Source organism: Pelophylax lessonae, assembly GCF_965119305.1.
Source record: "Pelophylax lessonae genome assembly, chromosome: 1".
Classification (NCBI taxonomy): Eukaryota; Metazoa; Chordata; class Amphibia; order Anura; family Ranidae; genus Pelophylax; species Pelophylax lessonae.
The window spans coordinates 876,750,303-876,778,188 of record NC_138768.1 but is presented as its reverse complement, the minus strand read 5'-3'; the positions used below and the strand labels follow the sequence as shown (position 1 = coordinate 876,778,188).

The 27,886-nt window shown below is 46.0% G+C and overlaps 1 protein-coding gene across 1 annotated transcript; it reads left to right on the top strand.

Annotated features, from left to right (window-relative positions):
* LOC309558231 (POU domain, class 5, transcription factor 1.1-like) lies at positions 1-27,886 on the top strand (the record flags this gene model as incomplete). Its single annotated transcript, XM_082261259.1, has 5 exons — positions 1-570; positions 5,194-5,305; positions 8,962-9,092; positions 10,359-10,523; positions 27,638-27,886. 5 exons carry the CDS (start codon positions 1-3, stop codon positions 27,884-27,886), a joined length of 1,227 nt encoding a protein of 408 aa, XP_082117385.1.

Genomic DNA, 27,886 nt, shown 5'->3' with positions numbered 1-27,886 from the left:
ATGTACAACCAACAGACATATCCTTTATTTACCATGAACCATGGTGTCCTCCAAGATGGGTTTGAGGGTTACCACCACCACCCCTCCCAGGCCTTTTTCTTCCCAGATGTGAGGACAGACAGTGGGGAGCACCAGGCTCAGGTCATGGCTTGGAACCATGCTCCTCAGCCGGATCCCTGGGGTCACTTCAATTACTATGCATCCCCAAGTCCGCTAAGAGAGGAGATCCCCAGCATGGTGGAGAGCAGGAAGATTAAGCAGGGTGAGGAGAGTCCTCCAGTTCCTCAGTATTACCCCCATACCTGGACTCCAGCCTTCTGGCCGGGAAGCCCCAATCTTTCCAGCCTGACCCAGAAAAACGCCAGCGTTCCAGGCTCCAATGTTTACCCGACCCCGCCTAATCAGAGTCCCAACACACCAGCAGAGACTGCGGAGGCTAACGTGGAGAGCAGTCGCTGTAGCACCCCCACGCGAGAGGTGGCTAAAGAGAGCGACTCACCCGCCAGCCAGACCGCAACCAGCCTGGGGGCCCAGGAGGAGATTTTGTCTGAAGACGGGGAGGACCTGCTGGTGAGTGGCCATGTGTTCAGATTTTAGCTGGACCTAAAAGGTCTTCCTAACCAATATTAAATTAACTTCTTCTATCCCCACCTGGTGCTGTAACTATCCAGGTGCATGCAAAAACCAGTAAGAGCCTGCTATCTTTAGTATCTAAATTCAATACTTTATATTACTGACCTAGATCAAGTCTGTCCATCAGGAAAGTCAGAATTCCTTTCCTGCTTGTTACTTGGCTGTGAGTTTAAGCATTTGAAGAAAAAAAAACATGAAAGCCAGGCAACTAGCATTTTAAGGCAGGATTGGCAAAGGCACACTCCAGTAGATGTATTTTGAATACCTGAGTTTTTAAAATCAAAATTGATTGCATTGCAGATTACCAGCTCTTAGATGTGGTGGTCTTATTTATTATCCTTTTTGACCATGTTTAATGTTACACCCATACATGCAAAGTTTGCAGCCCCCTTACAAATTTCAGGGGTGGTTCTTCCTGCAGCTTTAGAAGACACCTGCAGAAGCCAGAGCTTTACACATCAAGATCCCACGAATTGTTCTTTCTAGGCTCTGTAGGCTCAAATGCAGCCATTGTGGAGAAAATGGTTAGGGTGTCCCCAAATATGGACAATAGTGTGGGTTTCGATCTTACCACAGAGGGTAGTGCACACATAGAAAAGGAGTAACTTTCAGAAATTACAAGGCTACGGAGACCTGATCTCAATGAGTAAATATGGGGATTTGGTCACACCATATGGCCATATTGTGCTTAAGCCCACCACTGCGTCAAAGTACCCCATTATCAGTGGATCCTACAGTATCCATTAACCACTTTACGTCTGCTCACAGTAATACTACTGCGGCAGAGTGGCTCGTTATCGTCTGACGACGTACTATTAACGTCGTCAGACACTCCCCCTTCTGGGCGGCGCTTGCGCGCCGCCGGAGGCTCGCTCCCGCTGTTTTCATTCACAGCGGGAGTCAGGCCAGGGGAGGAGCAGCGGCGATCGCCTCTGCTCTTACACGATCGTCGGGGATCGAGTCTGGAGATCCGCCCTGTAGTATGGTAAGCACGCTGTGTGTAAACACAGCGGGCGGATCTCCATAGTGACAGGGAGTGACAGATCGGACTGTTCAGCATAGCTGGACATCCCATCTGTCCCTGACTCACTCAGTCACCTCCCCCACACACGTCAGTAAGCACCAGGCATACATTAACCCCTCCCTCTCCAATAAAATTAACCCCTTCCCTGCCAGTGTCATTTTTACAGTAACAGTGCATATATATAGCACTGATTACTGCAGTAATGTCACTGGTGCCCCCAAAAGTGTCAAAAATGTCAGTCAAGGGTCCGATCTGTCCGCTGCAATGTCGCAGTCCTGCAAAAAAAATCGCACATCGCCGCCATTACGCGTTAAAAAAAAAAAAATGACAAATCTTTCCCTTTGTTAGTAAACGCAATAACTTTTGCGCAAACCAATCAAAATACGCTTATTGCGATTTTTTTTTTTTTTTTTTTTTTTTTTTTTTTTTTTTTTTTTTTTTTACCAAACATAGGTAGCAGAAAACAAATTGGCCAAAATTTTTTTAAAAATTGGTTTTTACATCTTTTTTGGGGGGAATTTCATATAAAAAAATGTTAAAAATATTGTTTTTTTCAAAATAAACGCTCTTTTTTTTGTTTATAGCGGAAAAAGTAAAAATCGCACAGGTGATCAAATACCACCAAAAGAAAGCTCTGTTTGTGGGAAAAAAAGGACGTAAATTTCGTTTGGGTACGGCGTCGCACGACCGCGCAATTGTCAGTTGAAGTCGCACAGTGCCGAATCGCAAAAAGTGCGACTTCAACTGACAGTTTTTTGCCTGTTTATTATGTATTCGGTCTGACCAGACTATCGAGGTTGAGCAGCCTTCCCCACCCCCCACACACACCTGTACTCAATCAGTGTCCACCATCAAGTGGATATAGGAGGAGTCCCCTGTAGTGCATTTGCACATTTTTCCCAGCAAGGAGTATTATCTCCAAGGGTTAGAAGGGCTGGATTCATCTTTTTCATGGATAGTGTAGGACCCACTGATAATGGGGTACTTTGACGCAGTAGTGGGCTTGAGCACGATATGGCCATATGGTGGGACCAAACCCCCATTTTTATTTATGGACTCTCTTCAGATTTGGTAGTAATTTCTTTTGCATTTGCGCGCTATTCTTTTTTAACATACATGTCTTTTTGGTTCATAGCTGCAGCAGCTTTGGAAATACATGGGTATGCTCCCCCAAATTTTTTGCCTGAATCGCAAAAAGTGGCCTGGACGGAAGACAGCAAAATCCTCCGGTGGTTAAATGAAGGATAAATCCCACTTCTCTTAACCATTGGAGATACTTAAGCCTCGTACACACGCAACGATTATCGGCCGACTTTTGTCCAGTGTTGTTGTGGACTGTACACAAATTTTCTCGGCTAACAAAAATCTACTTCAGAAGTGATGTCATGTGATGGTTCACTTTCCGTGTGTTTTTTCTTCTCTGAGCATGCCCAGTCTTGCTCATCAGATTTTTTTTTCTGCCGAAATCTGTACTGACTGAAAATCGGCCGTTGTGGTGACGGCCAACAAAAATGATATAGCCTGCACACCAGATTTTTTTCGGCCGAAGAGTCGGTTGTCGGAAGCATCATACTAACAAGCCGAAAAACGGCCGATCAGACGTTGGCTGAAAATTCACGGCCAACTATCGACGTGTGTGTACGGGGCATTACTCCTTACGTGGGAGAAATGTGCTAGCTGCAGAAAACCCTACTTAAACTACACTATAAAGGGGGGACTCCTATATCTACCTGCTAGTGGACACTGATAACGAAGTACTGGTGTGGGAGAGTGGGGTGCTCCACGCCAGGAGTCTGGTCAGGACTCAATGGGAAACAAAGGGTTGGGGGAGGGCACACCCTAAACATGCATTTCTAAAGCTGGTGCTGCTATAAAGACCAATACAGTAAACCCCCGTTATATCGCGGTTCAGTTTTGCGGTCCTGGTATATTGTGTTTTTTTGTTTTTCTGTAAGACCTATTAATATTATTTTACTAATTAAATCATTGTTAATATTTTTGTTTTTCTCAGTATCTTTTATGTGTCTAAATGTGTTTTTCTATTGTTTTTAAAGGTGTGTTTAAAGACCTTAAAATGCTTTTAAAAGTACAGTGACAGTTATAAAAACATGCCTACAGTGTATTTAAATAGGGTCTTTCTATTTCGCAGATTTTTACTTTTCGCGGGTGGGTTCGGAACGTAACCCCTGCAATGGAGAGGGGTTTACTGTACACATATATAACCAGAGGATAGCGCACACATACAAAAGGAGTAATGCCTCGTACACACGCATCGATTATTGGCCGGGAATTTTCGGCCAACGTCCAAAATCTGGTGTGCAGGCTATAAAATTTTTGTTGGCCGTCAGTCAGTACAGATTTCGGCAGACAAAAATCTGATGAGCAAGACTGGGCATGCTCAGAGAAGAAAAAACACACGGAAAGTAAACCAGCACATGACATCACTTCTGAAGTTGATTTTTGTTGGCCGAGAAAATTCGTGTGCAGTCTAGGCACATTCCAACCAACAAAACAACACTCTGGACAAAAGACGGACGATCGGCCGGCCGATAATCATTGCGTGTGTAGGAGGCATAACTTTCAAATATTACAAGGCTTCGGAGACCTGATCTAAATGAGTACATATGGGGATTTGGTCCCACCATATGGCCATATCGTGCTTAAGCCCACCACTGCGTCAAAGTACCCCATTATCAGTGGGTTCTACACTATCCATGAGTGCAGCTAGCACATTTCTCCTATGTAAGGAGTAAGTATCTCCCATGGTTAAGAGAAGTGGCATTTATCCTTCATTTTATGGATACTGTAGGATGCATTGGTGGGTCTAAGCACGATATGGCCATATGGTGTGACCAAATCCCCATATTCAGGCAGGATATGCTGGAGACTGTTGGGACACAGATCCATTTGGAACTGGTCTGAGGCTGTTGGGTTGGTGAAGCATCGGATGTTTGGATCAAAAAACTTTTTGCACCTAAGGGGGCTGCTTTCATATTGGAGGGCGAGACTACTGCCACCTAGTGCCCTGATATATTAACTGAAAACGCGCTATATATATATATATATATATATATACTTACCGGGGATCGTCAGCCTGCACGTTTAGATCATGGACAATCTTGGTATTTTGTACTAGCACCTTGGAAAGGAGCGAATGATCTAAACCTTTTTTATATTTTGTCTTTTTAAGTTGTTAATAAAGATGTCATTTTATCAAAGTTGTGAATACTTGTGAGCATCCCTTCATTATGGTGGCCTACACAGTCCCACTTTCTCTCTTTTCTTTTGGTTTTTGAATAAGATCCCCAAATTTACTCATTTAGATCAGGTCTCCGTAGCCTTGTAAGATGTGGAAGTTACTCCTTTTGTATGTGTGCGCTATCCTCTGTGGTTATATATGTATATTGGTCTTTATAGTAGCACCAATTTTAGAAATGCATGTTTAGGGTGTGCGCTCCCCCAACCCTTTTGTGTGTGTGTGTGTGTGTGTATATATTATTTAAAAAAAAAAATTGAAATAGCTTTTTCTCTTTTAGGAAATGCCCAGTGAGATGGAAATGGAGCGATTTGCTAGGGATATTAAGCATAAGCGTGTGACTTTGGGGCTTACACAAGCAGATGTTGGCTATGCTTTGGGAGCTTTGTATGGTAAGTAATCTACTCCCTCCTTTTCCTTGTATGTAAACTGTTTAGCTTTTGCATCTTCTAGAATGTCCTAAATTTTCCATCATAAAGCCGACACTATCGATGTGATGAGAAGTGCTACATTTGGTTTCTCAGTCTGGGTGCAGACTTTGCAGAGAATAGGTGCATGAACTGTCCCCCCCCCTTTTGAGTCACCCCTTGTCTCCACCTCTGAGCACTGTTCCTTGGTTCCCCCTCCCACGCACAACAAAATACCGCACCCAGCAACAAAAGATCCACCCCAGCAACATTTGACCCTCTCCAGTAGCAACTATGGCTCTCCCAGCAACCAGTATCATTAGATAAGCCAACAATAGACCTCTACCTCAACAACATAAGACCCCACAGCAACAATAGATCCACCAGCAGCAACAATAGACCCTGGCACAATAACAGATCCTTACCAGTGACAATAGATCCCCAAGCAGCCAGCATCAAGAGACCCTCCAACAAACCCCACACCCCTTGCTATTACATACATTCAGTGCTGGAGGTGCCGGAACTGCGTTCCCCCACGTTCCTGCTGAAAAAAAGGCTTGGGCTCATGAAGTAACCTTTTGGGCCCTTTCACATTGGCATTCTGATCAAGAAAAACTGACAGTTGGACATGAATCGAAAAGGTCCATCCATGCAGCACTATGGATTGGCTGATGTAAACGAGACTTGTCTGTTTTTTCAGCTGCCTACCTTCAGGTCTGGGAAAAGGACTAAATCCTTTTCAGTTTTTGCAGACTGGATGGATGGGAGCCTGATGTAAATGGACGGTCGAGTTTGTCTACGCCCAGCCTCCTAAAGAGCTGACATGGGTCTTCCGGGCATGGATGGGTCTTCCATTGTGTTTGGCTCTGATCAGCAGTAAATCTGCTCATAGATCTTCCTGATGATTGTAGCAGATGTCGCTCTGTGTGAAAGGAGGCACTCAAGTGTACACTATATTGCCATAAGTATTGGGACACCTGCATTTACATTTTAAATGTGCATGAACTTTAGTGCCTTAGTCTGTAGGGTCCAATATTGAGTCCCACACTTTGCAACTATATCCACTTCAACTCTTCTGAGAAGGCTCGCCATGAGGTTTAGGAGTGTCTATGGGAATGTTTAAACTTTCTTCTAGAAGCATATTTGTGAGGTCAGGCACTGATGTTGGATGAAAAGGCTTGGTTCGCAGTTTCCACTAATTAATCCCAAAGGTGTTCTATCAGCTTGAGGTCCAGGCTCTGTGCAGACCGGTCAAGTTTCTCCACCCCAAACTTGCTCATCCATGTCTTTATCGACTTGGCTTTGTGCACTGGTCTGAATCATTTGGTGGAGGGGGCGAGGGAGTATGGTTGGGGGTTGGGCTTGGCCCCTTAGTTCCAGTGAAGGAAACTCTTAAGGTGTCAGCATACCAAGACATTTTTTGGACAATTTCAAGCTTCCAACTTTGTGGGAACAGTTTGGGGATGGCTCCTTCCTGTTCCAACATGACTGCGCACCAGTGCACAAACAAGGTCCATAAAGACATGGATAAGTGAGTTTGGGGTGGTGGAACTTGACTGACCTGCACAGAGTCCTGACCTCAATCTGATAGAACACCTATGAATTAGAGCAGTATTGGTGTATGTATTGGGCTGCAACTGGGCACAAAAACTTTAATTTTCTTTTTCCAGAGCCAAAAGATGTGGTGGATTTTTTTTTTTTTTTTTTTTTTTTTGTGATTTTAAGTGTTAGAACGGTCAGTTTTGTATTCTGCCTAGGTAGCCTATTGGGGACGAGTTTGCATTCTTTCCTTTGTAGCACAATTCTCAGCCGTTTTGCTGGATATGGGCCCCCCTGGGTTACCGCTAGCAACAACAGCACATTTAAGCATGTTCTGCAAGTGTGAGCCAATGACACGTCCAGTATCTTTGGGTTTTTTTTTGTATTTTTGTATTTATTTGGTAACTTGGATAGGAGAAGGGATGAGTGGGATACTCCTGTAACTAAACTAGGCTCGTTTGGCGGAGACACTTGAATACTGCTGTTTGGCGCTTGATGCTAGCTGAATGCCTGTTAACGCTGGCCGGATGCCTGTTAATGCTGAATTGACTTGGGACTGCTTTTTTTTACTAAAGCCCCGTACACACGTACCGATCGTCGGCCGAACGATCGGCCGTCTTTTGTCCAGGGCTGTCCTGTCTGCTGAAAACTGCAAAAGACTGCACACGAATTTTGTCAGCCAACAGCCGACTGCAGAAGTGATGTCATGTGATAACTTTCCGTGTCTTTTTTCTTTTCTGAGCATGCCCAGTCTTGCAAATCTGTCTGTTGGCCGAAATCTGTACTGACTGGCGAACAATCGGCCGTTCTGGTGTTGGCCAACAAAAATTTTAATGCCTGCACGACAGATTCTGTTCGGCTGAAAATGCGCTGTCGGAAGCATCATACTAACAAGCCGAAAATCGGCCGATCGGTCGTTGGCCGAATGTTTACGGCCGACAATCGGTACACAGGTACACGAGGCTTAAGAGTCCCCTTCCAGCTCCCCTAAACACTCCTGCTGAGGTAGCTACTTGAATACACTGCTGAACACTTCAGGGCCTGCACCGGCGCCCTCTTTCTCTCTCTCTCTCTCTCTCTCTCTCTCTCTAATCTTCAGGGCTTAGACACTGGCACCCCCTTTCTAAGCCACCACTACTGGCTAGCTGGCTCCCAGATCCCTGTGACCTTCTGGAGTGGTCCCCTCTCTCAGGCAGAATTTGGGCAGTTTTGAGTACTCGCAACACTGTTTTTCCAGGAAACTTCTGCCCAGCAGCTCCACTTGGTCTACAGCACTCTGGATCCTTCCTGTAGCCCAGCTCAGCCTCCGGTCCTCTAGGCCAGTGGTCCTCAACCAGGGCCCACTAACAGGCCAGGTTTGCAAGATAACTGGAATACATCCCAGGTGATATTTGCTGTTCAGTGATTTCATTACTCTAGTCTGCATCTCCCCAAGGTAATACTTAAAATCTGGCCTGTTAGTGGGCCCTGAGGACCGGAGTTGAGGACCACTGCTCTAGGCCAACCCCCCAGGACACCCTTGCTTGCTCTGACAAGAGGAGAGACAGCCGTCAGCCTCCTCCTGGGACTCTGCTTCCTGCCAAAGACCTTCTATCATGTGCTCCCCTCAGGCTTATACCCAGTCCCAGGGTGCATTGCGGAAAACTCTGCCCTCTGGGACAGATATAAGCCCTGGTGTGCTATTGGCCAGGTTTCCTCCACTATCGAACAAGAGCCCTCATTGGATACAGTGGGGAGACTCCCCAGACTCAACAGACCACACCTGGGAACACATGACAGCCTAACCGACTGATCAGGCCCCCCTGATAAGCAGACAGGGCCACACATATGCTTTTCCTGGCACCTACCTAGGAGGGTGCTACACCTGAATAGGAATGGAGGAAGTCTAGGAGATTGATCAGCCTTTGGGGGATATTCTCACTTCCTGTTGTCTTTGGGATGGAATGTCCCAAGAGGGACACAACAACGAACACTTAATGAAGTTCTAACCCTTAAATAAGGGATGCATTTGCCCTTGTAGTTCTAGTTTTGACACCATTAAATGGAGAAGTATTTGCTCATCTGTAGAAATTTTAGTGACCTTTTTTTCTTTTCCCCTACAGGAAAGATGTTTAGCCAAACAACGATCTGTAGATTTGAGTCCCTCCAGCTAAGCTACAAAAATATGTGCCGGCTTAAACCCCTTCTGCATCGCTGGCTGGAAGACTCTGAACACAATGAAAAGCTTCAAGAGGTAAGCTGGACTTGAAACAACTTTGTAAGTTTGTTAGTTACAAAAATTGGTGTGAGCAGCCATTTTCTAAGTTCTATTTTCTGCTGAAAAGTGTTCAGTGAGCTACTATAGAGGCTGCCACGGCTGACTCCCAAGGCCGATCCAATGGCTTAATTGGTTAACTTCCCTAGCTGCAAATCTGGTACCTGTTTTTTTAAGTACCAAATGGTGATTTCAGTGGTATTTCATAAGTTAGCCGTCAAAATTTCCACTCGCCTCACATTTGACATGTTGAAATGAGCTGAGGTGGGGGTGGTTGCCGCCCAGGCTTGTCTTAATGAGCAGGCACCCTTAATTTTCCCTGCCCCCTTGCATCTTGGCCAAGTCGATCAGTTCAGCAGGTGGCTCATCGGTGCCGGGGAGGCTGCTTGTAACACTCCACTGTCATCCAACCAAGTTAGGCTATCCCTCGGATCTTCAATATCTTCCGAGGCAGCTGGAGTTGGTGGGCAGAGCCAGGGGTGTGACTGCCTTTCACTCCTCCCCAAAGACTAGTTCTCTCAAGCTGAGGAGGAGAGACCACAGAAGCCCTGGGAGCGTTTATATCCAGCAATGCTTTAAGTGACTGAGCATACTGTCATGGTATACAGCTCTAAGCTGGGGCAGTGCCGCCCAAAGCTGCCGCGCAGTGCCGCCCAAAGCTACCCAATGCTGCAGCGCAGTGCCTATAGTAGCCAATCATATTTTAGTTATCACAGTCGGATCAATGAAATGTGCTTTATGTTAATAAAGTTGTTGTGAATATGTATTTTTGTAACTTCATTCCGCAAAAAAACATTTAAATTTCATTAGATAATTTATAAGGGGACGGGACAGGGTAGGGGTTGGGTGGGGAAACTGGTGGCGAGTAACTTTTGCCTGGCTAGTAGCTCAGGACTTGAAATTTTGAACACTGTCATAAGAGTCCCTTTAAATCAAAATGTAGGGTTAAAATGGACTGCTCCAGCGTACACCCTTTGGGCTGTAAGTAAAGCCAAAACATAAGTATACTTGTTATCCTCCTAGTGTTAAATGGGCTCTGGGGAGATGGTCTTTTTAAGAAACTAGATGGGGGGGGAATTGGGGATTTTGATTTTTCTCTCTATTGTGAGAATGCTTCTCCAGTTGATATTTTTGTTTTTGATTTGGCAAATGAATCCTTATCTTGTCACTTCTAGAATAATTCTTGTCCATTGTATGCTTTGACTGGTGCCTCTAAAACAGTGCTTGACTATATGTGTCCTTTAGATGATCAATCAGGAAGAGGTGCTGGCTCAGTCCCGGAAGAGGAAACAAAGGACAAGCATTGAAAACTTTGCAAAAGAGAGATTGGAAATATATTTTATGAACAATCGCAAACCAGGTGCCCAGGAAATAGAACAGATTGCCTGGGACCTGCATATGGAGAAGGATGTAAGTATTTTCAGAATGGGATTGTTAACTCTGTAGTATGCCTTAGTGTAGGAAGGTGCAGTTGGCTAGCCTGCCACTATGTGACTTTCAGAATAGTGTCTGGTTACACCAGACAGTGTCATCAAGTACTAGACCCCTTTAGTTAAGAGTTCTCCTGCTGTAATGTCATGGGTGAGTCAATGCCCAGTTATAGGCTAGGTTGGGAGGAGCACTAGGACCGATGAGGCATGGGAGCCATACACCCAACACTAGTACGTGGAGGCCCTGAATAGGGCTGGAAGCCTGGGAGAAGTAGACTTGCACCTACAACAGCTGTCTGTAGACTTCCTGACCCTTATGAGAGGGGGAGCTAGGGCGAGTTGCAAAAAGCCTTTTGGGCCAGGCGAAGAGTTCTGAGTGAGGCTATTTCCCTGGAGGGTCACAGGGTGAGCGTAATCTGTGGAGGAAGTGAGTGCAGAGAACCCAGTCCTGTGAGTACTAATGACCTTGGGTAGAAGGAGATGGCTGCCTAATGTGCTGCATTTGCTTTCACATGTGACTACTGTGAACAGTCCACTAAATGTGACTATGTATTGTCAAGGACTCCAGAATGTATGTCGATGTGACTGTTATGCCATTTCCTGGCTTCCATCAGTAAATTGCAGTAACCTCAATGTGTGAACATTCTTTCCTTGGGATGGAGTAGGGTACATTATAATAGGTTTGGCCTCAGCAGGGGGGAGGCAGTGACTTGTGTTTTTGGTGCAAACACCCGGTCAACTACAAAGCCTCTTACAGGCGTTTGATCCTAGAAACTGTGCTGGCCATAGTTGACCTCACAGGGCCACCAAGCTGGAAGAATTCCAGTGAAAATGGTAACTGGGCTCTCAAGGTTGGTTAGGAGGGAGTTCAACATTCATTAAAGAAAAGATCAAGGCTTGATTAAAGATTTGTGTAAAGGTCTTAGTTGTCATTGTCCCTAGACGGGAAGGCACAGACGGCAATAAAATTAAGTTGTACTAGATACTGCGTGTCCTGACTTCAGTACTTTAGTCACTGATCTGGTAAAAGTAAAGAGTTGAGAAATATGTACTATATAATTTTGCTACGTGATATTTCCTATCTGGACAAAACTAGTAAAAGCAGAATGCAATGACGGCCTTCATGTTTTCCTGACAGATGCAACTCTGGGTGAACTAGGAGTGAGCACTAAATTTTGCCTGCTCCTCCAAGATTGTGCCTACACCACCATATATCCAATTGAAAACCAGGTTGCTGGCTACAGTGGCAGGTGTTACAAGGTGACTGACCAACACCAGGATTCTGGTTGTCTTTTTGCATAGTGTGCTGTGTGCAGTCCCTGGAGGTGCCTGCCATATAAAGGTGTATCTCCAAAAATTAGAATATCCTCAAAACTAATTCATTTCAGTTATTCAATTCAAAAAGTGAAACGCATATATTTTATATAGAAGCATTACACACAGTGATGAATATTTCAAGCATTACTTTCTTTTAATTTTGATGATTATGGCCTACAGCTAGTGAAAACCCAAAATTCAGTGTGACGGTGTTCACCGTCATTGGAATTTAAGGACAGATGGGTGATGGTTTGGATTGCTTCATATTTGTCAGCAATGTCTCCATGTAGAAATATTGAGATTTGTTCCCATTTGCCATGAGGTCTGTGATTTCTGAGTGCTGGGTGTGTTACATATTTTTCAGTGTCAGAGAGGCTTTCCTTTTGTTTGTGTATTGGGAGGGAATGTGGATTGCCCTGTCTCATGCTGAGTGCTGATGACCTCCCATTGTTCCGTGTCTGGCTATTGTGTACATTGATTGCCCCCTGGGGGCTTCTGTCTCATTACACATAACAGTCCTTCTAATCAAGCTAATGGGCCAATCCCTGCTTACTCATTTTCAAGTCCTCATTTGCATGGCTAAGGAGGACCTGAAGGAGAACGGCATGTACTGTGCAATTGACCAATGGGAAAGCGGTTGTTGGGGGCAGGATGTTCCAAATTCTGTATAAAAGTGTGCTGTGTTCTTCCAATAAATTGTCTTCCTGTTTGAACTTACATACAGCCTGCTTGGTGTTTGTTCTAATGGATTCCGAACGGCACATAGCTGTAGTTCGGATCCCGGAGCCTTGGTTGACCGAACCATCAGACGTTGCGATCTGCGAGCTGACTCACTAGAAACAGAAGAGTGTCGGGAGAGCAGAAGTGAGCGAGCATTGGTCTCGTTACATTGGTTGGCAGCGGTGGGATTTGCTCTCCAGTTACCGGGACACTCCAAACCACCACAGTCAATGACCAGCTATGCAGCATGCAGGAGAGCCACGCTGAAGGACTTACTTGAGAGCCGTGGAGGGACCAGTGGGACAAAGAACAAGGCCACCCTGATCAGTGAGCTAGCCGAGATGGATCAGAGGGATGGTGATGCAGGACCCCGGTCAGTTGAAGACTTTTTTCAGCAACGAGTTCGAGAGCAGTTGGCATTATATGGTGCTAACCCATCAGAGACCGCCATACAGAATGCTATTAGAGACATCCAGCTGCAGGATGAGCGATAAGAGAGAGAACGAGAACGACAACATGAGCAGAGAATGGCAGAAATACGGCAATAGGAGAAAACGCCTAAAGATGCAGCGACTTTCCGTAAGTTGCCCTTTCGGGCGTTCAAAACTATTTAAGGAAGGAGAGGAGGAAATTGAAGCATTCCTGCAGGACTTTGAGAGACTATGCCAGATACATGAAGTACTGTCCCAAGATTGGGTCGTCTTACTGGCGAGTAATTTAACTGGCAGAGCGGCGGATGCATATCGGGCCCTGGAGGACGAGGGCACTAAAGACTACGACCGGGTAAAAGAGGCTTTGCTAGCCTGATTTGCCATTACACCGAAGCCAGCCGGATTAAGTTTTGAGAATCCCGGAAACAAACCAACACAACATACGTGGAGTGGGCACATCGTCTGCAGCGGAACCTTAAGAGCTTGTTCCAGGAAAGCCACGCTCATACCATAGAGGACATCACCCAGCTAGTACTACTAGAACAGTTCTTTAACCACACCCCTCCTGTAGTATGGGATTGGGTGCGAGATAAGCAATCACAGATGGTACAGCAAGCGGCTACTTTGGCCAATGAATATCTGGACTCTCGAAGGTCAGGCGAAAACGAGTGCTATCCACTATCTCGGCCCAGTTTACCAGCCTCTAAGCCGACTTCAGTACCTCCGTGGTCTGCCTCTAGACCCCCAGCCCAACCCTCCTACCGGACCTAAGTGCTATACCTGTAACCGAACCGGTCATCTGCAACGATATTGCCCTACCCAATCCACGAGCTATCAAGAGACTAATCATCCATCCAGACCAGCGGCTCATTGCTTCCAGAATAAGCCCAACCATCGAGATGTTCAGGAAGAGTGCGGCAAAGTTTTCGAAGCGGATCCTGTCCAAGCTGCTGCCGGCAGCACCATCGCCAGGCAGTATGGGTTAATGGGCAGCCGGCCCAGGGACTCTGCGATTCCGGGGCTACGATTACCCTCATCCAGCCTCACATGATTCCCCAGTCAGCCTGGACCGGCCAGACTGTTGCAGTCAGGGTAGCAGGGGGCAAGGTGCTACGTTTATCCACCGCCCAAGTCCTCTTGGATTGGGGCTCAGGGGAACGACATGTGCGAGTGGGATTACTACGCGAGTTACCCGCAGAAGTACTTTTGGGGAACGATTTGGGCCATTTAACTTCCTCGTATGCCCCAGAGGCCGCCATGGCTGTGACCACCAGACGTCAGAGCCAACTCCAAGGCAACTCCACTCCTATAGGGACCCAGGTGAGACCAAATCCTCCTATGTTACCCCGAATTGACAACACCGTGTCCTGGGATTCTCCCTCTGACGTTAGGCAAGAGACTCAGTGACCCAACTTTAGCTGGTTATCGGGACAGGACGGGCAAGGATCCAGGTGGGGTGGGGGAAGACAGAATAGAGTGGGAGGGGGGGGGGGCTTCTTTATCGTTACACTGAGGGAATGGGCACTGGGAAGCGACAGGGCCCCCACAAACAGCTAGTGGTAGTACAGAAGGGAGCTATTGCGACTGGCTCATGACATCCCCTTGGCCGGACATTTAGGGATAGCCAAGACCCGGAGTCGGTTGTCTCATGCTTTCTTCTGGCCCAGATTACATGCTGAGGTGCGAGAATATTGCCGGACCTGTGAGACTTGCCAAAGTAGGGAAGACAGGGGATCACCCAAAAGCCTCGCTGCAACCCCTGCCAATTATTGGAGAACCCTTTAGCTGCATAGCGGTAGATATTATAGGCCCACTGGCCCGCCCCAGTGCCACCGGGAAGAAGTATATTCTTACGGTGGTGGATTACGCCACCCGCTACCCGGAGGCCATTCCCTTATCCAATATCCAGGCGGATACAGTAGCAGATGCCTTACTGCGGGTATTCACTAGGGTAGGGTTTCCCCAGGAGATATTGTCCGATCAGGGTACCCAGTTCACAGCTGAGCTGACGCAGCAGCTCCGGCATCTCTGTGGGATTAAACCCCTCCAGAGCGCCCCCTACCACCCTCAGACTAATGGGCTGTGTGAGAGATTTAAACGGGACCCTGAAGCAGCTGCTTCGGGCCTTCGTGGAGAGTAGGAAGGATTGGGAGAAATGCCTCCCCCATCTACTGTTTGCATAGAGAGGTACCCCAAGAATCCACAGGGTTTTCCCCATTTGAGCTGTTATATGGGCAAAGGGTAAGGGGACCCTTAGACTTAGCAAGGGCCCAGTGGGAGGGGGCAGAGGATCCGGAAGGGCTCCCCATCCTTAGTTATGTATTGGAACTCAGGGAGCGACTGCGGGATCTTACTGAGCTAGTCCATGAGACTATGCAATCGGCCCAGAGTCAGCAGAAGGTTTGGTATGATCGGTCTGCGCGGAATCGCACCTTTTTATATCGGACAGAAAGTCCTGGTACTAAAACACCTGATGCAAAATAAACTACAGGCCTCCTGGCAGGGCCCCTATCAGGTGGTAAAACAGCTGTGCGATACCACCTACGTGGTTGCCAGCTGTGCAGACACAAACATTAAGAGGACGTTCCACATTAATATGGTGAAGGCCTTTAATGAGAGGGCTGAGGCAGTAGCCGCCATATGCGCTCCGGCCACCGGGGACTCTGAATATCTACCGATGCTGGAGCTTCCCGAAATCAATAACTGTTTCGGGGGGGGGTGGAGGATATACGGCTAGGAGATAGATTAGGATCCCAAGAAGAACAGGCCAGAGAATTACTCCAGGACCGACAGGAGATGTTCTCGGCACTCCCTGGGTACACTCTCATAGCTGTGCACAAGGTAGAGACTCCTGGGCAGAAGCCCCTGAGACAACCAGCCTATAGGATTACCGGAGCAGTGCAAGAAGGGATGAGAGCGGAGATTAGGGAAATGCTTGAGTTAGTCCCCTGTAGTATTAGTCCCAAAACGGGATGGCACGACCCGATTTTGTGTGGACTATAGGCGACTGAATGACTGTACTGTGACAGATGCCTACCCTATGCCCCGAGTGGACGAATTGCTGGACAAAATAGCCCAGGGACATTATCTGACGACTATTGACTTGTGTAAGGGCTACTGGCAGATTCCCTTGGACGCGGAAGCAATTCCGAAGTCGGCCTTTACCAGTTTCTGGTGATGCCATTTGGGATGAAGAATGCTCCGACTACCTTCCAGCGGATGATGGATGAACTCCTCTGGTCTGCAAGATTTTGCATGTGCATATCTTGACGACATCGCAATCTATAGCCAGACCTGGGAGGAACATCTTAGACACCTGGGAATAGTGCTAGATAGGATTCGAGCCACAAACCTGACCCTAAAGCCAGACAAATGTAATATCGGGATGTCTGAGGTGCAAAATCTGGGACATAGAGTGGGATGTGGGAAGCAGAGGCCAGAACCTGCAAAAATAGAGGCTGTCCTAAACTGGCCGGTTCCCAGAACCAAGACCCAGGTACTTGCATTTTTAGGGACAGCAGGGTACTACAGGAAGTTTGTACCCCACTATAGTGACATAGCCAAACCCCTAACGGACCTGACCAAAAAGATTCTCCCTAAACAGGTCCTGTGGTCCTCGGAGTGCGAGACAGCATTTCATCAGTTAAAAACCGCCCTAACGCAAGCTCCCATACTGGCGGCACCCGATCCTAACAAACGCTTTGTCGTTCATACAGATGCCTCCATGTTCGGACTGGGAGCTGTACTAAGCCAAATTGGTGAGGACGGGAAAGAGCACCCGGTGGCGTATCTCAGCCGCAAGTTGTTACCCCGGGAAGTTGGATATGCTGCCGTGGAAAAAGAGTGTTTGGTCTTAGTCTGGGCTTTAAAGAAATTGCAGCCCTACATGTATGGACGCTCTTTTACCGTCATGACGGACCACAATCCCTTGATATGGCTTAACCGGGTGGCGGGAGAGAATGGGCGATTACTAAGGTGGAGCCTGGCTTTGCAACCGTACAATTTCACCATACAATATCGGCCAGGGCCTCAAAATGGGAATGCGGAGGGGTTATCCCGGCAGACAGACCTGGAACCTTAAGACTACTTTTCCAACATCCTCGAGTTCACCCGTTTGGGGTCCCACTGTGGCTGTTGGACTGTTTCCCAGGGGAAGATATGTGATGGTGTTCACTGTCACTGGAATTTAAGGACAGATGGGTGATGGTTTGGATTGCTTCATATTTGTCAGCAATGTCTCCATGTAGAAATATTGAGATTTGTTCCAATTTGCCATGAGGTCTGTGATTTCTGAGTGCTGTGTGTGTTACATATCTTTCAGTGTCAGAGAGGCTTTCCTTTTGTTTGTGTATTGGGAGGGAATGTGGATTGCCCTGCCTCATGCTGAGTGCTGATGACCTCCCATTGTTCTGTGTCTGGCTGTTGTGTACATTGATTGCCCCCTGGGGGTTTCTGTCTCATTACACATAACAGTCCTTCTAATCAAGCTAACGGGCCAATCCCTGCTGACTCATTTTCAAGTCCTCATTTGCATGGCTAAGGAGGACCTGAAGGAGAACGGTATGTACTGTGCAATTGACCGATGGGAAAGCGGTTGTTGGGGGCAGGATGTTCCAAATTCTGTATAAAAGTGTGCTGTGTTCTTCCAATAAATTGTCTTCCTGTTTGAACTTACATACAGCCTGCTTGGTGTTTGTTCTAATGGATTCCGAACAGCACATAGCTGTAGTTCGGCTCCCGGAGCCTTGGTTGACCGAACCATCAGATGTTGCGATCTGCAAGCTGACTCACTAGAAACAGAGGAGTGTCGGGAGAGTGGAAGCGAGCGAGCAAGGGTCTCGTTACATTCAGTATCTCAGAAAGTCAGAATATTACATAAGACCAATAAAGATTTTTAATACAGAAAAGTTAGCTTAGTGAAAAGTCTGTCCATGTACAGTACAGTATGCACTTAATACTTGGTTGGGGCTCCTTTTGCATGAATTACTGCATCAATGCGGTGTGGCATGGAGGCGATCAGCCTGTGGCACTGCTGAGGTGTTATGGAAGCCCAGGTTGCTTTGATAGCAGCCTTCAGCTCGTCTGCATTGTTGGGTCTGGTGTCTCATCTTCCTCTTGACCATACCCCACAGATTCTCTATGGGGTTTAGGTCAGGCGAATTTGATGGCCAATGAAGCACAGTGATACCATGATCATTAAACCAGGTATTGGTACTTTTGGCAGTGTGGGCGGTGCCAAGTCCTGCTGGAAAATGAAATCCGCATCACCATAAAGCTGGTCAGTAGAGGGAAGCATGAATTGCTCTAGAATTTCCTGGTAGAAGGCTGTGCTGACTCTGGACCTGCTAAAACGCAGCGGACCAACACCAGCAGATGACATGGCACCCAAAATCATCACTGACTGGAAACCTCACACTGGACCCCATTTAACTTGGATTCTGTGCCTCTCCTACTCCAGACTCTGGAACCTTGAATTCCAAATTAAATACAAACTTTGCTTTCATCTGAAAAGAGGACTTTGGACCACTGAGCAACAGTCCAGTCTTTTTTTTCTCCTTAGCCCAGGTAAGACGCTTCTGATGTGGTCTCTTGTTTAGGAGTGGCTTCACACAAGAAATGCTACAGTTGTAGCCCATGTCCTGGATACTTCTGTGTGTGGTGGCTCTTAACGCACTGACATCAACCATAGTCCACTCCTTTGTGAACCTTCCCCACATTCTTGAAAGTCCTTTTGCCTCACAATCCTTTCAAGGCTTTGGTTATCCCTGTTGCTTTTGTGTACCTTTTTTCACCACACTTTCTTTCCCTTTCACTTCCCATTTAATATGCTTGGATACGGTACTCAGTGAACAGCAATGACCTTTGTGCCTTACCCTCCTTGTGGAGGGTGTAAATGACTGTCCAGTCAGCAGTCTTCTCCATGATTGTGTAACCTACTGAACGATACTGAGAAAAACATTTAAAGGCTCAGAAACCCTTTTACAGGTGTGTTTGAATTAATTAGCTGATTAGAGAGGATTACCATGAGCTCTGCTCCCGGAGGCCAGTTCAGCCCACAGCACGGAGGCAGCCCGGACAATACTAACACTTCCTACCCACAGTGGTACCTACAACAGTGGTACCTGGAGTGTCCCGGATCCTGGTTTCGGTGCTGGTTGGGTACTGGCATAAAATGAAGCCCAAATCCATTAAGTAAGCACCCAAGCCAAGATGGCGGCGACTGCAGCCTCTTCCTCGGCAACAGCACATCACACTATGCACCCAGCGAAACTACCACAGACCTCCCAGTTCCCAACAACAAGCAGGAGATGATTTCACACAGCAGGCCGACCCTGACAGATCACAGGACACTGCAGCAGGTGAGATGGCCTTCCTGCCATGGTAAGGCAGATAGTACACATGTTTCAGAAACTGTTAAAGCAAATATCTGACCACATCATAAATAGCCTCACTAAAGAAATAAGAGAACTAGGATCATGCTTATCTGATCTTGAAACATGAGTAGCTGTTATGGAGAACTATACTCCGAATTACACAGCAGAGATTGAAAATCTTAGAGGAGACCCTCTTACTGCAATCTCGCCTTGAAAATTTTGAAAACAGAGCAAGACACTAATCTGCGCATACGAGGTATTCCTGAAACAGTGATCTATATGCCACCATGCTTGCCTTATTCCAGGAGCTGCAACCAGCCATCCCGATGGAGCATCTAGAGATGGGACAGGGTTCATCGAGCCCTTACCCCACAAAAAATCAGAAGGCCCTCCTTGTGATATCATGGCCAAGTTTCATTGTTATCGCACAAAGGAACAGCTCTTGGCCGCAACGAGAGATTAGGAAGTTTTGAACTTGATCTGTCGACCCCTAACTACAGTGATACCTCGGTTCACGAACTTAATTTGTGAACTGACTCTGGTCACAAACCGAATTGGTTGTGAACCGAGGCACATTTTCCCATAGGGTTCAATGTAAATACGGTTAATCCGTTCTGACCTTCTTTTTTGTTTTTTTGAAGCACAGAAATATGAAAAAAATTACAATACACATTAGTACAGTATAGTAATGTATAAAGAGATAACACTAACCTTGCTTGAGATGACTTATGGCATGGAGGAAGGCAGGTGGGAGGCTGTCAAATACAATACAGTAAGTACAGTATTGTACAGAAGTACTGTACAGTACTCTATGTGCTAAAAAGCACACCAAAAAGCAAAAAGTGTCTTCACAGTACTCACAATACTTCTTTCTGTGTCTCTTCTTCTCTCCACGATCTTCCTACAGGAAGTCACGACCATGTGACAGCCTGGAAATAGCATTAAAATGGCCACGGCTCCTGTTCGTGAACCGAAGCGGAGTTCGTGAACCGGAGCATATTTTTATGAACTTTTCTGTTCGTGAACCGAGGTATCACTGTATTAACAAACGCCGAGCATTGAAACTTCTGCTCCAAATCTTACAACAGCAAATATCCTACCAATGGGGGTTCCCCTTCTCTGTAAGATTTACCTACCAAGGCATCAAACATGTATGTCTCACAGCTGATGACTTGCAAAGCACTCTTTAAGACCTACAACTGGCAGACACCTCGCAAAGCAACGAGAACCTACGCTGCAGATCAGCATCATGCTCACCACACAAATCCTCTCACCCATCTGGGAAGAAAGGTCACACAGTCCATACAAGCGCGGCCATTTTTATTTCTCCAGCCCCGGATCCAGAGGACTCAATGGACTGACAACCTCCTCTATTACCCATCTATTGCTGTTTTTTGGTAGGGGCTGCATACTTACCCTGGCCTCTTGGTCATTCAGGCTCTGGTTTGTCTGTAAGGTCCGCACCACCTCTCCAGCGATTACAGATTACTGTCTAGGACATTGGTTCCCACCTTATGCCTTGGACAGTTTACTTATTTGCATACAATGCAACCCTCCAGTTACCTATGGGATGCGTATATATAGAGTCTGTCTCCTTCTCCCATTTAGCAGGGAAATTTTCACATAACTATCTAGCCATCCTGCTCTTGGTATCGCCCATGGACCTCATGTTATTGCTCCCTTGCATCCTGTTCAAGATTCTAAGGTTCTTTGATACTTTGTTTTACCCTTTTTCAGTTTACATACATTTATCGCTGCCTTCTATATTCTATACCCCCCGGTTCACATTACCAGGTGCGGATCCCCATTGCGGGGCCCCTTCCAGGCGTATTGGGATGCGTGGGTATCGTTTGGGCTCATCGGCCCCTCTAGTTTGATATTTCTAATGTTTTCAATTAATGGTTGACTGTACCCTCCAGGGTTGAACCGTGCACTCCCAACCGTCACCCTCGATTGTCTCGCCTTTAATTTGGGACTCTCGATGGTGGCTATATTTCCCTTGGGGAGGGGGGGGGGGGACGATCCCCCCCCCCCCCCCAACAGATGACTTATTTGTATGTTTATGTACAGTCTTTTGCTTCTTAAAATTCACGCTGATCCCCCTCCTTCCTCTCTCTACCTATTCCTTCCTTTTTTTTTTTTTCTCCTCCCAAGGTTGGATCCCACCTTACATTGCCATAGGTTATCAGTCTTTACACTTTTAAAACCTTTGCTACTGTAGCAATATTTCCAGGCATTGGGCCTTAAGTGGGTCTGCCATTGTTACCGAAAACACTTCCAACACATTTAAGTTGAAAACCCAAGTGTGAGAGCTGAGACAATGACCATTCCGGCATCTTTGGTTTGTGTTGTTTGTTTTATAATGGGGATGGGAGAAGGGGAATGAGTGAGATACTCCTCCGGCTCAACTAGGTTTAACTGGGACACTGTACAGAAAAATGCCCATTGGCGCTGTCCTGACGTCGGCTGAATGCCGACCAACGCTTCCTGGCGCTTGAAAATACTGTTATGCTGAACTTGTGCTAGAACTTAGATTTCTACCTGCTTGGTTACCTCAGAAGATCCAGGACTGTAATGATCCTTGACTCTTGACACTCGGTCTAGCTCAAAAGTCATGTGTATGACTCCCTCCAGCCCTTCACTGACTGAGGTAGCTCCTTGTAACGGCTTGTTCTGCTGCAACTCTTTAACGCTGCACACTTGACTCTCCAGGGCCCAACCGCTGGCGCCCCCTCTACACTTCAGGGTCGTTTCACTAGGCAACCCCCTTTACACTTGCAGGCTCCAGGATCCCTGGGACCTTCACCGGAGTGGTCCCCTCTACACTAGGCAGACCCCAGGGGCAGTTCACAGTACTCACGGCCTTGGAAGGCTTTCCTGGAACTGAACCTCTCTTTCTCCACTGGTCCTCGGTAGGGATGATCGAACTTTTCAAAAGTTCGGTTCGACCAGAACACCCAAACTTGCCGAAAGTTCGGTCCGGATTTCAGAACCCCATTGAAATCAATGGGACCCGAACTTCTGTAATCAAACACCATTTTGAAGCCCTAAAACCCAATAAATGCCCCTAAAAAGTGCCTAGGGTTCTGGGTCATGCTCCAGGGACTATTAACCACACAAAAGTTCTTAAAAATTGTCATTTTTGATAGAGAGCCAATTATTGAAAACATTATTGAAAAAAAAAAAAAAAAGAGATTTCTTTGGATTTAGTGTCTGGGGGGTCTAAAAAGTGTACCTGTGAAGTTTCAGCTCTGTAGCATGTCCAGAACCAGAAAAAAAAAAAAAAGTTTTGTATTAGAATTAATATAGAACATGATGGTGGCTTCTCTACTTTTACACCTGGCTTTTTGTTGCAGGAGTTTTATTGGGCTTTTTTGAGGACATGTTTGGAGTCAGGCATGACATCTGAACTTCTGTGTAGGGGTATATACACACACACACACACACACGTATGTATATATATATATACACATACACTTATATTAGTGTGAAAGTAGCAGAAACCTATGCTTGCGCTAATGAAATAATTAACAGGCATATGTCTCCACTCCTATCACACCTATATGTATTTATACACATACACATATAGAAGTGTGTGTGTGTGTATATACCCCCTATACAGAAGTTCAGATGTTATGCCTGCCTCCAAAGACACCCAAAAAATGCCCAAAAAAACGCCCAGGTGTGTTTTTGCAGCAGGCGTTTTTTTTGGGGGTCTTTAGAGGCAGGCAAAACATCTGAAATTCTGTATAGGGGTATATATACACACACACACATGTGTATTTATACACATATATAGGTGTGATAGGAGCGGAGACATATGCCTATTATTTCATTAGCGCAAGCATAGTGTTCTGCTACTTTCACACCTATATATGTGGATACATACATACGTGTGTGTGTGTGTGTGTGTGTGTAATATATATATATATATATATATATATATATATATATATATATATCCCTACACAGAAGTTCAGATGTTATGCCTGACTCCACATGTCCTCAAAAAAAGCCCTATAAACGGCTGCCACAAAAAGCAGGGTGACAGGGGTGAAGCCACCATCCTGTTCTGTAAGTGTTCTAAGAGAAACAAACTTTTTTCTATAGCGGTCACCCTGACATGGAAGGGTTTTGTCACCCTGCCATAGCAGTCAGTCAGTTAACCCTACACTACACTACGGTCCCCTGACACTTAACACTTTCCCTACAGAAACTAGATTATTAAATCTAACTATAGTAGAAAATAGTACCCTAACTACACTAGATATCCCTTTCCTCACACTAATAATTGCTAAATGACACTTTGAGAGCAGAAGTAACAGAACTGCTTCAACTCTCTTCCACATCCCTGTATTAAAATGCTAGAGATTTGGCGGGGCTATCTTCTATACTGGGGGGTGTATTCACTACTGATTGGCCTCTGGACCCCCTAGTCACTCCAATCACATTCCTAGCATTCTCCTGCCCCCTCAATTGGCTTTTACTGATGGTTCTGGTCCAATCAAGGGCTTTTAAAGCCCAGTTCCTATCCCATTGCATTTTGGTCGGTTCTGGTTGGCGAATTCCGAACTTTTTCAGCAAAAAGTTCGGAATTTGGCCGAATTTCGAACAGTCAATGTTCGGGTCGAACCGATGGTCGACCCGAACCGTTCGATCATCCCTATACATGACCAGGTCTGATATGGACTCTCTATACTCAAATACTTACTAAACCTGAGGCTGGGCATCCCTCATATGGAGTTAAATGGGAGACCGATTTGGAACGCACCCTTGACAGAGCGGAATGGTCCAACGTGTGGTCTATTACTAAATCCTCCCCTTCCAACCATATTGTTGTGGGAAGTGTAAGATACTTACACGTTGGAACTTAGTTCCTACCAGAATCGCTAAATTTGCACCTAGTCACTCGGCACTCTGCTTTCGCAGGTGCTCTTAGCTGGGCACACATTTTCATACCTGGTGGCAATGCCTGCCGGTTCACCACACCTTTTGGTCAGAGGTTTTCACTCTTGCCTCAAATGTTCGATACTTCTCTCTCACCAGACCCGGAAAAATGTGAAACTGGACCTTCTTATCTGTAAACAATTTAAGCTCCTCATTCAGCTCTTCACAGCTGTGAAGCAGACTATAGCTAAGGTATGGAAATCAGCCTCCTTGAATTTCCTGGATACCAAACCATAAATTAATAGTTTTTTGTTACACGCTAAGATGGAAGTCTTGGATAACGACTCTTTAAAACAAATTTGACACCTTATGGAGGCCATGGATCACTCAAGAGACTTCCACCAGGCTTTAACGAACTAGTATTCCTCCTCTGCTGGTGATGACCTCCACAAGACCATATCTCCTGGGGGTTGTTCTATCCTCGGGACTCTACTTCCCTCTTCTCTATTCTCCTTTTCCGACTAATCTTTCTTTCCTACCCCTACTTTTTTTTTTTTTTCCCCACTAAATTCTGCCACCACCACAATAACCTCCCCTAAAACTGTTCAACTTAGAATGCCCTTGATATGGATTTCGATAACCCGCTTACGCAAGGTACTACTTGAACAACTTGACTGGCCCCTTTTGTCAAATGCTGCTTCTCTTGCTCATCATGTAGAGTTCTACTTAGTTCAAAAAACTGCTAGGGGGTCTCTTTTGGCACTTTTCCACTGCAAGTACCGGCTAGTACCAGCTCGGCTCTACTCGGCCCTGCTTGGCCCGGTTTGCTTTTCCACTGCTGGTACCACATGGTATAGTGTCGGAACGGTTCGGTACGGTACGGTATAGGTTTGCTTTTCCACTAAAGTAGTACTAAAGTTAAGTGGGTGGGATAACAACGGGGTGGGTGTGATTCTCTGACCAATCAGTGGCTAGTAGTGACTGCATGCAAAGGATTGTGGGATATGGTACCAGTTTGGTACCTGTTGGAACCACAATCGAGTAGGTACTGTTTTTTCAGAGCCGTACCGTACCGTACCGTTCGGTTCCATGCAGTGGAAAAGCAAACCTATACCGTACCGAACCGTTCCGACCCTATACCATGCGGTACCAGCAGTGGAAAAGCACAAAAGCGTGCCGAACCGGTACGGTTCCATGCAGTGGAAAAGCGCCATTTGTCTAACCTCCTCTCCTTGTCACAGATCCCATTAGGGGTGCCCAGGGAGATGTGACAACACAACAATTCTCACCCCCCATACCACGATAACTCATCACTATGCCCTATTTGTATTTATGTTGTTATTATCTTGCCATTGGTGTGTAATCACGCATACTTTTGTGATGTACAACAAGACATGGATGTTGTTGGAAGCATTTCTTCTGCATTTATTTGAATTATGAGAATTCCTGAAATTAACTTTTTGATATTCTAATTTTTTGAGCTGCATCTGCATATAGTTCTAGTTTTGTGTGGGATGTTTTATTTTTCTATTTTCTTGGGCAGCTTTATTTATATAATTATATTCCTCTAGTTCAGGTCAAGCTTCATAGCTTGACCAATTAACCTACCAGCATGTCCAAAGACATGCTGATAGGTTAATTGGATCCTGTATATAAAAAAAAAAAAAAATTGTCTCTACTGTGTATGTATGTGAGTTAGGGACCTTGGATTGTAAGTTACTTGAGGGCAGGGACTGATGTGAATGCACAATGTATATGTAAAGCGCTGCGTAAATTGACAGCGCTATATAAGTACCTGAAATAAATAAATAGCTACACATTGTAGAACCTGAAAGACCGTTTTTTTTTTATTTATTTTTTAGGCCCTGTTCACACCTGAGCGTTTTTCAGCTCATAAAACACTCATCTCTGAAGTACCAAAACGCCCAACAAGCAAAATCCCATTCATTTCAATGGCCCCTGTTGACCTATGAGCATTTTGTTGCCTGAAGCTCACAAAAAACGACACAAGCTTCTTTTTTGGCAGATTACCAGTGTTTTTGGTCAGATGTCATTGCCTGTCTACAAATGCCTGCAAAAAACACAAAAAATAAAGTCTAACAAAAAAAAAAAACGCCCAAAAAAGCCTGAAAACGATACGCTCAGGTGTGGATAGAGCCTTAACTTTGCGTTGGGCAAATGTAGAGTAGGTCCAATGGTCCCTCTTCGTTGCTAGCAGATGAGTGCTAGGTGTGTGGAGCCAGGAATGGGCGTACTATAAGTAATTGTAGTATACCTATCTTCTAAAACTAAAATACGAACACTTTGCTGGGACTGCAACAATGACCATTAGTATCTAGATCAGGGATCCTCAACTACGGCCTTCAGCTGTTGCGGAACTACACTTCCCATGAGGCATTGGAAAACTCTGACATTCACAGACATGACTAGGCATGATGGGAATTGTGGTTCCTGAACAACTGGAGGGCCGTAGTTTGAAGGCCCCTGATCTAGATGGATAGCCCTGACAGCAGTGTGGCTGGCTGCACTTTCATTGGACAGTCATGTGGGTTGCTGTGTGCTGCCCCCTAGACCACAGCCTGTCTGTATAGAAATCTGGTTATGTTAAAGCGGAGTTCCACCCTGGGACATTTTTTTTTTATAAAAATACCCCCTGGACAGTCAGGGCTAGTACATTCCACAATGGCTTGCCTCTGATCTGTCCCGGGTCTCACTTACCTGCAAGAAGAAATACTCACCTTGACAATGTATTGTCCAGCGCTGCCATCTCAGGTGTGGGCAGCTTGAAGCCAGCGCGATCCTCTTCTGTGTCCTCTTCCGTCTTCTTCGGTCCCACGATGCACTGCACCGGCCCCGCCGTCACTTCCGGTGCCGCAGCGTCATCCCTGCACAGCTTCTGGGCATGCCCAGAAGCTGTTTAGCAAGGTATGACGGCGCTTGCACCAGAACTGACGTCGGGGCCGGTGCAGGCGCATTGATTCCTGGGAGCGATGACGTTCAGCTCCCAGGAATCATTGCAAGCCAGGAAGTGACGACTCGCCGTGGCCGCAGAGGGGAGGAAGAGGAAGTAAGGTTAGTATATTTTCTTCTATACGAGGTAAGTAAAAAAAAAAAAAAAAAAAATTGCGATTATCCATTTGTTTTTCAGGTGACCCGGAGCGAGAAGATGGAGGTAAGTTTAATTTTAGGGTGGAACTCCGCTTTAAAGTGGTTTCAGAAGACAATGGTGTTCAAGACTGGTTTCAGTTTAGCAAGTGAAGCGGGTGTTACCTAACAGGCTGTATCTACAAACTATTGTCTTCATGTTTTCTGGACTCTGTACCAACATATTTTTGCTTAAGTTTTTTTTTTTGTTTGTTCCCCAGGTGGTCCGTGTCTGGTTCTGTAATCGCCGTCAGAAGGATAGGTCTCTGCTTGTGAAGGAGCCTAGTAACAAAGGTTATCAAATGCAACACATCGTCCCTCCTGATGGAGTTTTTTCTCATCAGGAGATGCCATCTCCAGGATATATGTCTGGGTTGCCACCAATTTACAACCCTGCTTTTCACCACAAAAACGACATGCTCCAACAGCCTGTGCCTCATGGAATGCAGTTTGGAAATCAAATCTGCTAA